Source organism: Melozone crissalis, unplaced genomic scaffold (genome assembly GCF_028551555.1).
Source record: "Melozone crissalis strain CALT ecotype California unplaced genomic scaffold, PUWL_Pcris_2 ptg000002l_1, whole genome shotgun sequence".
Lineage (NCBI taxonomy): Eukaryota > Metazoa > Chordata > Aves > Passeriformes > Passerellidae > Melozone > Melozone crissalis.
Genome location: NW_026535780.1, coordinates 17,393,167 through 17,407,522, shown reverse-complemented (window position 1 = coordinate 17,407,522; position 14,356 = coordinate 17,393,167). Strand labels below are relative to the sequence as shown.

At 38.0% G+C, this 14,356-nt stretch overlaps 1 protein-coding gene across 1 annotated transcript; it reads left to right on the top strand.

Moving 5' to 3' along the window:
- The first annotated feature begins 41 nt into the window (after positions 1 to 41).
- RMDN1 (regulator of microtubule dynamics 1) lies at positions 42 to 14,135 on the top strand. The gene is made up of 10 exons (XM_054282280.1): positions 42 to 152; positions 786 to 897; positions 3,577 to 3,664; positions 4,612 to 4,771; positions 6,098 to 6,187; positions 6,825 to 6,880; positions 8,938 to 9,025; positions 10,575 to 10,605; positions 11,792 to 11,925; positions 13,935 to 14,135. Exons 1-10 carry the CDS (start codon positions 42 to 44, stop codon positions 13,971 to 13,973), a joined length of 909 nt encoding a protein of 302 aa, XP_054138255.1. The 3' UTR covers positions 13,974 to 14,135.
- Positions 14,136 to 14,356: the final 221 nt, after the last annotated feature.

Below are 14,356 nucleotides of genomic sequence, written 5' to 3'. Positions count from 1 at the left end.
AGCGGCTCCTCCGCAGGCGGGGGGCGGTGCTGGCAGCGGCGATGGCGGCACTCATGGCGGCGCTGGCGCGGCCCTTCCGCCGTGGCCCCGCCGGCCTGGGGACAGCGCTCCGGCGAGAGGCGATGGGCGGCCCCCGCGGCCGGGGGACTCAGGTAGCCGGGGTGCCGCTCGATGCGGGGAGCGAGGCCGCTTCCAGGGACTGCTTGGAATGCGCTGCCCGGGGGCTGGGGAGTCACCGAGCCTGGAGGTGTTTTGGGGAAACCGGACGCGGTGCTCAGTGCCGGGCTGTATTTGGCGTGGTGGGGTTCGCTCGGAGGTTGGACTCGGTGATCCAGGGGCCTCTTCTAGCCTAATTCACTCCGATTCCCACGGGTGTGGCCGCCGCTCGCCCCCGCGGGGCCGCTCCGCCGGCTGGAGGGAGGCGGGCGGAGGCTCCGGCACCGCGGGGCGTAGCGAGGGAATGGTTTGTTTGTGCGAAAGCAGCCCTGGGCTCGTTTGAGCAGTGCGCGTTTGATTTTTGCTTGAAACCTTGTGTTTGCTCCGTACTCACGGTTTGTGTCCAGTCTAGTGCTCTGTTCGTTTTCAGGCGTAATCGTGAGCTTCTGGTGAATATGCTTCAAATCCTTGCTTGATGAAGTGACTTTTGTATTATGAAGATTTTTTTAAAATTGTAAAGTCTTTTTTTTGCTCAGAATCTGAAATGTAACCCGTGATACAGACAAGAAAAACCTTTTTTGACTCGGTGGGATAATGTTCATTAATATCTATCTTATGATCCTACACAGGTACTTAGGAAAAACCTTCAGAGAGGAGTTGTGCTTTCAACTGGCTCCTTTTTGGTTTATGAAGCTCATAAACTGATTTCTGGCTTTGCTGAGGTTCATGCAAGCTTCAAAGGTAATATTTTCTAATTTTGAAGTATATTGGGTATTCTGATATGAAACTTAAAATTTTTAGTACCAGAATTATAGAGGAAAATGGTGTAATGCTTTTGATTTTTTCCATTAAGACTGCATGCAGTGTCATTTCATGATGGGATGCTTTCGAATTGGTTATGGGTGATGTGGTAGCACTTCAACAAGTGATTGTTTCAGGTATAACTGAAAGCAGATTAGTAGCTCATCCTGTCAGGGGTAGAACACATGCACAAGGTGGATAATAACTAATTGGTTGCCCAATCTTTAATTACTGTTATTTACTCTGACTCTTAATGGGCCTGTTAGGAATGCAGAGCAAAACTTAATCTATTTCTAGAAATTTTAGCTAATTGAGATTTTCAGTATGAACACTGTGCAATTTCTGTTTAATCTAGTTGAGTAATACCAAGATAGCTCCTCATATAAAATTGAGAAATATCTTCTATCTCCCTAACACTAAAATACAGGAAGCAAAGCCTTGCTTTACCGACTAGAAAACAATTTAACAAGTGGTAAAATGTTTTTTTGTATCCTTTGCATAAGAATAGACTCACTGTGGGAAGGACAGTAACAATATCTTAAAAGGGGATATTGTTACAGACTTAAAACTTGCCTGTCTAAATAAGGAATTTCAGAGTAAGCCTGACTGAAAGGCGAATGAGCCTGAACTGGGTGCTTGCTCACTGCATAGTTGAGGTAGTAGCCAGTTCAGGTAACCTGTTTCTCTGTGCCTGCAAAAGAGGAAGATCTTAGATGTTTATGCAGAGAGAAATAAAAATTCAGATAATAAATTTTTAAAATAAGGAGCTGTTTCATGTGCAGGAGTATCAGTGAGTAGATCTGAAGTAGCTACTCTACACAATTAAGAAATAATAATAATGAGGAATAAAGAATTCATCATTTCTTATGAGGAACATGAACATAAATAACATTGCTTAGTTGGTCTTTTCAGTGCTCCCACATGAATCTGACACTTACATTGCCAAGAAAAGCAATGCTAATGGGCTTTCTATACAAGATGTGATAAATATGGTAAGAACAACGGTAAAATAGAAATTCTTGAAAAATACTCTAAAGTAATAAAAATATAATCATTTGCATAAAACACCTTGTGGGAAATGCATTCAGAAGTTTTGAGTTCTGAGCATTTAATCTTTAGATATGTTAGTAGTGTTCAGGTCAGCAAGCAAACATAACTATTTAGTGAAGATCATACTGAAGATATACCATGAAGCTCATTTTGGACACTAAAATCCAAAGCTCACATAGACCATTATCTTATCTTTGAAAGGGTTGAAAGAAGACATTTAGAGACAGCAAGGTTAAAAATTATCCAGAATGCATTGATTTATAGTCTAGAATATTTTCAAGCTGAAAAGGAGGCTTTTGTGTTCAGTTGCCTTCAATGTTTTGCTTCTGTAAAGAAAACTGTGCTGACTTTAAATTGGCTACCATATTTAGCAGGCAACTTGAAAAAAAAAACCTTATAAACATGATTAATTTTTATGAAAAGGGTTAGAACTTATATTTTGACTTCTAAGTTTCATCATGGACCCAGGAGTAATACCAAAGAGACAATAAGCAAAGGTAGGTCTGTAAAAAATTAGACAAGGCTTTTGACTTAACAGCTATTTTTTTAATGCTTTGATGTTGGCAGAAGAGTAAACTTGAAGCTTGTTCTTCTCCTGTACAGTTACATACATCAACAAAATTACCCATCTGCTTCCCTTTGGGTATTTCTCCTTCTAATTCTATCCTTTTTCATGCTATAATCCTCTATAGTGTGTGTTTGATAATTCTGTTTCCTGTATGCTGTTCCAAGTGCTATATTTATTTATATATTATTCATATATTATTATATTTATGCAGTTGTGGAAATTATATTTCCCCACCACTATTGTGTTTCAGAGTATTTTCTGGAAAAAGCATAAAAATAATGGAACTTAGTTCATAAATTGATATTCTAGAAAGCCAATTCTGATTTTCAAAATTATTTTTGCTATTAGTATCTTAAACACACAGGAGTTTCGGTACATTGTCTTTTTTGGGGTTGTATTTGGGAAAATCCTTTGGACTTCAGTCAGAAAACCTTTAAGCAATGTTTTGTTTTGGCTTGTGAGTAAATAATAGGACTCACTCAAACTGCAGTAATGTTCTGGCTAAACTGTGGAACCATATTGAGAATGAAGAATATTTTTAAAAGTTGAAGGTTTTTCATTGTTATTGTAAGATTTAAATTCTTTACATATACTAATGAAGGGGCTTTGTTACTCTCAACTCTGTACTGCACTTGCTCTCCTCATCCGTTTTCCATACTTTTTTTTTCTCTTCTACCATTTTCACAAGTTAAAAAATAACTTATTTCTAGTAGCCTGATGCACTGAGAAAGACACCTTGGGATGTTAAATCTGTCCAGCAGCCAAAGCTGTCATGCTGAAAGCTGATGTACTCTCGCTGGAGAGGCACCAGTTGTCATCCTCATTGTGCATTGTGCATGTTGCTTACTCAGTCCTGCTGTGCTTGTAAGTTTGAAGTGATGGCCTAAAAATGAGCTACGTTGTTTTCAGCTAAGTTGTCTTGCTTTAAAATGTTTTGGTGATAATGTCTTAATTAACTACCATTCATTCTTCTGTTTTCACAATTTTAATTCCGTCATAAGTGGAAGATGTGATTGAACAAGCAGACTACCTGTATGGGAGTGGAGAAACTGAAAAGCTGTATCGGTTGCTGGTTCAGCATAAAAACAGGTACTTCATTGCCTTGGGACATTAGTGTAGCTTCTTTTCTGTGCTCTTCTGTATCAGTTTTTCAATTGATATACTCATTGTGGAATGCTGGAGAACCTATGTTTCACCCTTAAGTAAGTAGGAAGGAAGGACTTGTGATCTTTTTCCTCCTGATGGAAAAATGAATGAAGAAAGAACTGATAGTTCTAGAAGGTGAGGGTTAACATTCAAGTTTTTTAGTCATGGTTGTTCATTACTTTAAGAATCCCTTAGAATACACTGCAAAATTCTGAAAGATATTAAAGTCTCTATTAAATTAGTAAGACAATGGTAGTTATCTAAAGTATAATGAAGTGTAATCAGTGTTCCAAAGCAGTATGTTAACAAAATGAAACTTAAGATCCATAAGTTTGGACTGTAACCTACAATACACCATTTGGTAAATGATATAAATAAATACTTAAAGGTACAGGTTTATGTGCTGGTGGTACAACTAATCTGTGGTTTTCCCACTGTTTTTCTAGGAAGAATTCAATAATTGGAATACAATTTGAAGCCAAAAAAAAACACCACATAATAATTTAAGTATTCCAAGTAGACATCAATACAAATCAGCAGAGTGCTGGAAAAATACCATCTAGCTAAGAAGAGAATACCTCTCCTTTTCCTTCTGGTCTTTTGAGTGGTACCATTGGGGTTTCTTAAATCTGTCTTTTTTTGGAGAAAACAAAAACCTTTCCTGCAGATGTGTTTGCTTTGCAGACCAGAATGGCAGCCAAAAGTACTGTCAGACAGTCTGTAATAGTGGGCTTTCATTTGCTGTTTGTTACCTTGGAATTGTCCATAGCATAGCATGACAGATGATTCACTGTTGTCCTATCACCCACTTGAGATATACTTTAAAATATTCCTTGTTTTCTTTGTTTCTCTGATTGCTTTAAAAATTCAGTGTTTCTGTTCCTAACCAGCGATGATGCAGAGTTGTTATGGAGGCTGGCACGGTCATCACGGGATCTGGCTCAGCTTGGTAGTACTTCTGCAGAGGAGAAGAAAAAACTGACATATGACTCCCTTGAGTATGCAAAAAAGGCACTGGAAAAAAATGAATCAAATTTTGCAGCGCACAAGGTGAGCCTTGCAAAATAACTGAAATCTTGTTTGATTTCTGCTTACAGAAAATAGAACAAATGTCATTGTGCTGTTTAAGGAATCTTTAGCATAATTTAGCTTTTCAGTTGAGAATGAATGAGACTTCTAATTCTTCCTAAAGTTTTTGGAAGATCTGAGTTCAGACTTTTCCGGGTAAACTTCCTCTAGGGAAGCAGAAACATTCAGTGCAGGACCATGGAAAGAAGTGACTGGTCAGGGTGATAACAGCTGATGAAATCAGCTCCTCCTGCCCCAACCTCGCCTTAAAAATGTTGAAATGTTGTACATCACACATTCAGCATGCCTTTTCTGGGCTCTGTAGAGTATTTCAGGCCCTGGCTGCATTCTGCCCCATCTCTTTTTCTGTATTTTTTTTTTGTTTGTTTTGGTTTGTTTGGTTTTTTTTGTCCGTGCTGCTTTTCTCACAGGCAAAGCAAAATGCAGTCACTTGCCTTGGTATCTTGGATCATGAGAGGACATTGATTCCCTTTACACATGCAGACCAGCAGCTTGCTCTGATGTTGATCAAGCTGTTCACAACAAATACTTACTGCTTTGCTGAAGCTTGCCAGAACCCAGGCTAGCTCTGTGCACTCCAGTAGCCACAACAGGAGTGGGGAACAGCTGGGGACTGGGATTTGCCCACAGCTGAGCCTAAAGAGCTGCGAACTCTACAGTGCACACTGCTACAGCCACAGCAGGGACCAGGTGAAGAAGGAAGGAGGAGACTCTTTGTCTTGAGGTTCCACTGGGAAAGTTTATTCTAGGTGGAGGGAGCAGGATGAAAAGAGCGCCCTTTCCTCATATGGAAGGGGTTTTGTTCAGGGGGTGGATACAAACAGTTAACCAATAGGGAATCCTCAGGGGAGGAGTGAGGGGATTACATCAACCCTGTGGGACCAGTCAGGACAGGGGGAGGAGAGGGAAAGGTCACGTGGGCCAATGGATGAGGGGATTTCTAAGTGGGGTTTCAATCAGGGGCTGGCCCAGGGGTGAGTGGCAGGGAACATTCAGGAGAAGGGGCAGGGTTACCTTGACAGGCAGGGAGGAGACTGGAACAAAGGGAGGGGAGTACTTGCGGGACAGCTTTAAGGGAGGGTACAACTTACCGAAAAACCAACTTGGGGAAAATGTGGGAGTGTAACAAAAGGAACCATTTAGCAGTAACTTAATGAAATAAACATGAACTGCAGCACTGCTTGTGGTTGTTTGTGGCAGTGGCAGCTGTTCTGCTTGGAACTTTTTTAAAGGGTACTGTTAATATAGTGCTGTATTAAATGGTTTTTTTTGTTATTTGAATTACAGTGGTATGGAATTTGCCTCAGTGATGTTGGGGACTATGAAGGAATCAAGACTAAAATTGGAAATGCAGTTATCATCAAAGAGCATTTCCAGGTAATGCAGTTTTTTGCATATGACAAGATTAATGTGTCCAGTATGTATATTGTGTGATAGCTGGTAACTGATTTTTGGTGAAATATTGAAAGCATACTTCTCTTCAGACTTCCTAGTAGCACTTTGGTTTTTGGGTTACTGTGACATATGCTCCAGAACTGCCCAAGAAACACAGAGTACAAATTCTGTCCTGCAGTTAACTAAGTCACTTTAGAAGGGAGTCTTGAAATAGCTAAAGTGCTTTACACACCTCTTAGGACTAGATCAGTTGTAACTGTGATATTGAGAAATGGCAGTGTGGCTGTCCTTTTAACTGTGGATTATGTAGCAGTAAAGGACAAATACTGGAGAAGATGAAGAACTACTAATTTTATATCACGAGAGATTATATCAAAATCTAGACATGCCAAGTCTCAAATGCAGTGAGATGTGCTAGACATCTGTCAGTGTCATCAGACTTTTGGAGGTGAGCTGATTAAGTTGTGCATTGAGTTAGTGGTGTGTTGCCTTGAAATTCCACATACCACAGTCTGGTTTAATTAACAGTATGCTAACAAGCCTATTTTTAAATATATTTTAATCCATGTGTCAGAATAACTTCTTTACATATTGTGTTGTTTTTTTCTTCCCACACCAGAGAGCCATTGAACTGAATCCAAAAGATGCTACAACAATTCATCTTATAGGGATTTGGTAAGATGTATTTTCGAACTAAAGTTAGCACATGGCACAGAAAAATGCAAGAGAATAAAATATCTTGCATTAATTACAGAACTGCTTGGAATAATATAGAATGTACTTGTAATTGATGCAAGCATGAAAACATATTGAACAGATATAGCATGTCATGCTTTGAAAAAGTCTAGAAAGTCTTATGCACTTGTAAAAGATGAAAAATAATTGTTCATTTAATTTATTTGTGTGGAACTGCTAAAAAGTCCTTTTGCAGATGTTAAGTTTGCTTCATGGAATCCACAGTGCGTATCAGTGATAGCAAGTAGTAGCTCATTTTTTTCTGGATTATGAATGGGATCAAAACTCAGCACTGACTTGACATTGAATTTCAGTGATGCCTGCAACTTAATACTGTCCCTGAAAAGCTATCAAAAATGAGATGTATTCTGAAAATATTTTTTTTACTATCTGTCAGGATACAGTATTTTAAAAGTTATATTAAATAAAGGGAGCTTATAAATGCATATATACTAACCAAAAATCATTGAAATTGAATTTACTTCTCAATGAAAATGATACTAAGAGTTACTGTTACATAGCAGGTAAATGGACTAGAAATAGAACTTTCCATACTAACCAGGGTATTCTGTGCAAGTGGTGTGATGGAAAGCAATATCCTGTACATGTTAGTGAGAGACTCTAGACAGCACTTTTGCTTATTTGTCTGAAAAAGACCAAAGATGTCACATTGATTTACCAGAGATCTCTATTGTAAGATTGAGAGATTGAAAATAAAGAAAGGTAATGTATTTTTAGCCTAAAAGAATACTAAAACCCACAGTCAATTTTTCCATGGTTTTTTTTTGATCCTAAGTATCAAAGAAAATTATAATGATAAACGGTCCAGAGTTTTTTCCTAGTTCAGAACCTTTGGAATCCACCATTCATTCCCACATGATTCCCATTGCAATAGTCCAGATTTTTAAGCAGAAGTGTATGCTACCAACTGACTAAGCCTCAAAGTACGTTTTGAGATAGGAAGCTTGTTCTGGAGAGTACTTCAGACATTGTTCCCAAGGAAAATTAGAAAACACTATCAGAAATGTTAGATTAATGCTGCTTTTGGCTCTAAAATATTCCCATGTTGTATATTTAAATCTACTCCTTACTGAATTCCAGAGCCATCTTGATTTGAAACTGGCATTTAGTATCAGCCAGTTCTTGAGTATTTCCTCTCTTCTCTTTCTAATCTGTTCAGGACTAAATCTGTTTCTGATAAGGCACATCTAGTGACAGAATTTCAACTCCAGCAGTGTATTCCATGTCTTGCCTGCCTCTCCTCCAAACATTTACAGTTACTAATTTTTCACCTCCTCTAGAATGCTCTATTTTACACAGTTAATAGCAATTGTAATCTCATTGTGGGAGGCTGCTAAAGTGAATATCATTGTTAAATGTTTGCACTCGGAATGTTCTGTGCACTTGAAATGCTTCAATAAAAATGTTTAATCCTTCCAGCACCAATAAGATAGGTGATTGATTGATTACCTGTGTTATTTAGTAGATAGAAAACCAGCATAGCATGGCTTAGCCTAGAGCACAGTGGTTTGATTCTTGAATTTATTTTCATTCTTATAGATCAGAGTCTCAGGAATGTACTGCAGATCTACTTTATATTAATAATTGAGAAAAGCAAAGTAGTGTTGAGGTAAGGCAATGACATTATTCAGTTGTGTTGCTTTTGCAAATACATTAGAACAAAATATAAATAAATCATTAAAATCATTCAAGCTCAAAATCTGTTTCATTCTTAGTAATTGTTCCAGTTTTAGCTAATGTAGTTAGTTCCCAGTAAAAGACACACCAAAACTTCTTTAGTAGCAGCTTCAGGCATCCTGTATTTTTGTTTACAGGTGTAAGAACATGCTTATAGAACTTGCAGTGTGTCTGCAGTTTTGACTCTTGGAACCAGCAATTAGGACATCCAGTTTTTATGTCCAACAACAATTCTGAGACTGTTGCTTGAAAACAAGTGAAATGTGAAGGGTAGATATAAATGTTGCTTTTTCCTTCAGGTGTTACTCTTTTGCTGAGATGCCATGGTACCAAAGAAAAATAGCTGCAACACTGTTTGCCACACCACCAACTTCCACATTTCAAGAGGTAGAGTATGAAAATATTTCACAGACTGTTATTCCCCCCACAAAGCTGATGATACACTTTGTACTTATTTTCCTGACAAAAACTGACCTCAGATTGTGCAATAGGCATGGAGTTGTGAGTTATTGACTCACAATTGTCAATAATAAAATGAGAACATGAGAGTGAGAGGTATCTAAAAACATAAAAACCTTTCATTTTCTTCAGCTGTAGCACACACAGAATAGTGTAAATTATTTTGCATGAGAAAATAATAAACTATATGTAACTTAGCTTGTATTTACTGTTGTGCCCTGTTGGAGATAACTGTCTGTACTAGTCCAGTGCTGATGATTTTTATGGTGGTGTTGTGCCATGTAGCTATTTGCTCGTTAACAGAATTTGTGCCCTTATATTAAATGCAAAAAGCAACAGTTCACTTTGTTACTTAAGATGAATAAATACCCTTTAATTCTCTGGCCACATATGGTATGGCCTTTTTTCACTTGAAGTACTTTTGTTCCTCTTTTCCATGAACATTCCTGCTGTCATATACCCTACAACATACTAACAAGATGTTAATCCTTTGAAATAGTGCATCTAAACCAGTGTGCATCTTATTTAAACACCCGTACATATATAGAAGCTTCACAATTAAATTGGTAATAGAAAAAATTGGTGCAGCTGTTTTAATCTTTGTTTGTTCAGAGCAACCAATAACTCTTTTGTTCTCTTAAAGTGAGGGTGGGCAGGCTGCTTGCTGTTACACAAAAAACAAATTAAGAGCTATTTGAAAAAGAAATAAAACTCTTTAATGGAATGTCAAGCCTGTAAATTTTCCTGAAAAACCACTCTCAGAAGAATACAAAGCGTCAGCCAGGATTTCAAATATTGCCAGAATAATGCCAGTCCCAGCATTCAGTTCTGTAGCACTTAAATTTGCTGAAGAAGTAAACTTGTACTGGTAAGATTTCTGCAGTTTCAGTACAAAAACTGTTTTGTAGATACATCCATACTTTCAAGTTCTGTGAGAGCTTTTTCCCTCCCCCTGCTACCATTAGGAAAAGGTAGGGATGGACTGAAATTTTGGATGGGAAACTTATTGAAAATGTGTAGATATCACAGATGTTTATCCTTATGTAAGAGAGGTTACTCACTGGTGCTCTGTGGGAGTCAGTTCTCTCTCCAATATTTATTAATGACCCAAATCATAAGATTTTTTTCATCTATTAAATTTATATTTGAGAAATAGATGGAGAAAACTGCAGATGTGCTGGATAGTACAAACAAAATCCAAAATTTATCTTGACAAGTTGAATTGGAAAAACACAATCCAGTTTGATAGGAACAAATAGGAGGTACTATGCTTAGGGAAAAAGTAGTAGGGGGATAGTTGGGTAAGTACTAGTTCTTTTGAGATGATGTCAAATCTAATTGGACATCAGTAGCATGCTGAATTAATAAAAATAATATCATGGACAGGAACTCCTTCAGGTATGTGCAGAAGACTTTAGTTTGACTATTGTGTTGAGTTTATTCTCCACTTTAAAGAATACAACTTTGTCTTTTACAGGCTCTTCGTTACTTCCACATGGCAGAAGAAGGTAAGACCTGTGGCTCATTTTGACTGAAAAATATCTTTTAGGATTGATGACTTCCAGCAAACATCTAGCTGTCAGTATTACCTTAGTAACTGTAGTCACCAAACCCAAAACAGTATAATATGATCAGCTGATAAATGTGGTGTGCCCCTCAGCACACTGAGCTCTTACATTGCAATATTTTATCAGTATGTTACGCATCTAATATAAATACCAAAGTGAAATTCATACCTTCCTGAGAATAAAGTACTCTTCCCTAAGGAATTCAACAGGAGTATAGGGAGGCAGCAGAAATCAAAAAAGGGAATTCTGTGTTACTTTTTCAGAATTTTCTTAGAGTTTGAAAATCCTCTGTATTCTAAATAGAAAACAGAAAAAGCAGACTTTTTATTATTTCAGAAGGTATTATGCCAATCTGACAGTTAAACTGTGCACATGATTTAAAATAAGATATGAACGTGTTATTTCTCCAGGAGTAAAGCCATAAGCAAAACTCACTGGCTGAAAGATAAAGGAAGACAAGGGAGGGCAGTGTTCTATGAAAGATTTGTACATAGTTAAGTTATTGAAGATTAGAGGAAAGGCTCATAGTGTGTCTTCCTGAGTGTCAGGTAATGCAGCTGTGAACTGGAACAGTGAACTTCATCTCAAAATTTGCCCCAAAACACCTCCATATGTTTCGAAACCTGACCTTAAATCCAGCAGTAGAGAAAGCCTGTGCTGTAAGTATGAACAGCAGGCAAGATTAGTCTTTAATAGTGAATGATGCTTTATAAAAGCAAGGTTAAAATCTCTCCTTAAAAAATGTTTCTTCTGCACAGCGAAAATTAAGCTGGTATCTGTATGTGCTAGCAAATGTGCCCCATTTTCTCTTGCCTATACCTGCTAAGCTGGTTGCATTACCTGTTGTACCTCCTAAGTCCAGAAAAGCCCAAAACCTGCATAGCAAAGCTGTTGTGCTTTAAGCTCACTGCTTTGCTCTTTCTGAGGAATCTAGTGTCATTTAGTATATTAACTAGCAAGCTGCTAATTAATATAATTGTTTATGAGAAGAAAAAAAAATCTAACAAGTTAAAGTTTTACATGTACTTCTTTCTTTTCCAAAGCCAAACCATGTTTTCTAAAACAAGTATCAAAGTATAATATGCTGCTAATTCTCATCTGAAGTTTTTCTTCTGTCTCTATGCAGCTGATCCAAATTTCTACAGCAAAAATTTGCTCTTTTTGGGGAAAACATACTTGAAGTTAAACAATAAGAAAATGGCTCTTCTGTGGTTAAGCAAAGCAAAGGAGTATCCTGCACAGACAGAGGAGGACAAACAGGTGGGAAGTTAAGAACTGTGATCATACAATCATATATTGTATCCAATATGTATGATGTCATGGCAGTGGAATGTCTTATAAAAGTAACTCAGGGCAACTTATAGTTCAGCACCTTTAACTCAGAATCACATCAGCACTAAAAAAATTGTAGTATCTCTGGAAACTGTGGTTGGAAATACTCTGTTTTATTCATAGCAGAGAACTGTTCCCCTTTCTTCTTCATGGTGGTTCCATAATGCCAACAACAACCAGCCTTAGCTGTGTTACTGAAGGTCACACAGGCACCTCACTAGCCTGTTTCTGTGTGAACACAAAATCACCTTTCATGTGCCTGAAATGGGTAAGGTAGGAATTACAGTTTGGAATACCTCACAGTCATGGGAACACAAGAAAAAACCCAGATGTAACAAAACTTTAACATTGCAGTCCTTTCCAGGCCCCTAGGGAGAGATTCAGATGATTTGAGTAAGACAAATGAAGGTAATGTATCTTTGACAGCAGATCTCCAGTGCTAGATGTCATGAGTCACTTAATTACCCTTTGAAACTCTGCAGAAGGATTTTGGTTGGGAGGGTAGGCATCTGCTTCCTACCTAAACATTCAAAGAACTTCCAAGAGAGGTAATCCATTGGACTTGTTCATACCTGATAATGCATTCAGTATAAACCAATGCAGTTGCAGTTACCTTTCAGAAACAATCCTGTTAGCATCACAACTAACAAAGCCTCCATTTGCATTTGATTTTTTTATGGTTGATTGACCTCTATATCATTTAGCATTAAAGCTGCAGTTGAGATGCAGCACTCTGAATGTCCAACATAAGAAATACTTTGGTAGGATTTTGCATTTCACACCTCAGAAAAAAACAATACTGAGACAGTGTTTCAGAATCCCTCTGTACACTTGCTAGTAAGCCTAAAACTGTTTCTTCCAAAACTGAGTTCCTTTAGTAACATCTTTCAGTGGAAAAACAAGTCTTGCATTCCTCCAGTGCCTTGCACAATGTTTAGGAATTTAATAGCCTAAAGGAGTAGTGGTCTCAGGTGTGTAAGGAATTGGTCAGTTCTTCTGACAGTTACAAGTAGCCAGAGGCACACATAAAACCAGTGGTCCCAAATACTTGTTTTTCTTTAGGAACCATTCAAAAAGTATAGTCAGGAGTGAATTTTGTGCAGTGCCCAAGTTGTTAAACCACTGATCTGCTTCAGCTACTTGTGGCCTCCTGGTACTGACATCTATTTCTTAATCTGTTAGAGGGGTGCAGAGCTGCTGAACTGAGAAAGGCAGCATTCTCTCCATTCTCTGGGTGTTAAATGCAAAATTCATTAAGAACTAGACTTGGTAGTCCACTATGAAGGGAACTGGCCTGTGCAAAGACATTTGAATCTTGTTTCAGCATAACTGGGTTTTCTGAACATTTGTTACCCCAGATACTCAGAAGTTTTCTGGCTTACACTGTCTGCATGGCTTGCTATGTCATTACCATTGTTGGGATGGAGGGTTTTTGTGGTTTAAAAAGGGAGGAGAGGGTGTTGAGATTTTTTTGCTGTTCAGTTTGTTGTTGGGGAGTGTTTTAATATGAATGTTAGAGACCATATTAAAATTTTACTAGGTTTTAGCTGGAAACCTTAAGCAAACAGAGCCTCAGAAATGGTCTCACTTCTTAGTTGCTGTCTAAAGTGTTGAAATCCCTAGGCTGGTTTGGTATGGTCAGAGGTAGGACAGTTTCCTGCATGCTCCTATTGGACTGCAGCAAATCAAGAACTAGTGTCTGTATTCAACACAAATAAACTTCATTTATGTAGTAAGTGAATGACACTGAAGACACTGGCTTAAGTGATTTATTCTGATTCATATTTCAAGTATTGAGCATCTTAAACTATGGAAGAAAAATGACTCGTCCTAGGACTGTCACAGCTGCAGGGAAACATTTGGGTGCTTCTGGGGGAGGTTTTTCTAGAAGAGACTGTAACTATCTGGGACTGTTATGTTACATTTATTTCTTTCAGGTGCAGAAAGAAGCTTTGGAGCTGCTTAATTCTATATAAGAAGAAACAAGATAATGGGAAGTAAGTGCCTCAGGTTTGAGCAGCATAGGAAAAAGGCCCCAAATACTACTTCAGTTTACTGAAGCTGTTACTAAAAGTACAGCTCAGACCTTCTATCTCCCTCTCATTTCTATTAAAATCTGAACTGAAAGATCTGTTTCATTATGTGATCCTGTGTGTTCATTTACATGGGAATGAAGGGGTCTTCATTCACAAGCAGGGTCAATAGTTAGACAGAAAAGGCTGGGAGAGTGATAGCCTGGGGTTTAAATTAAGTTTTTTACACTTCTAAACTACAAGTTATTTATGAGGAATAATAAGAAATGTGACTAGCATAAGTTTAAAGAAAGGAGGGACAGGGTCATGACATAATTATAATCCTG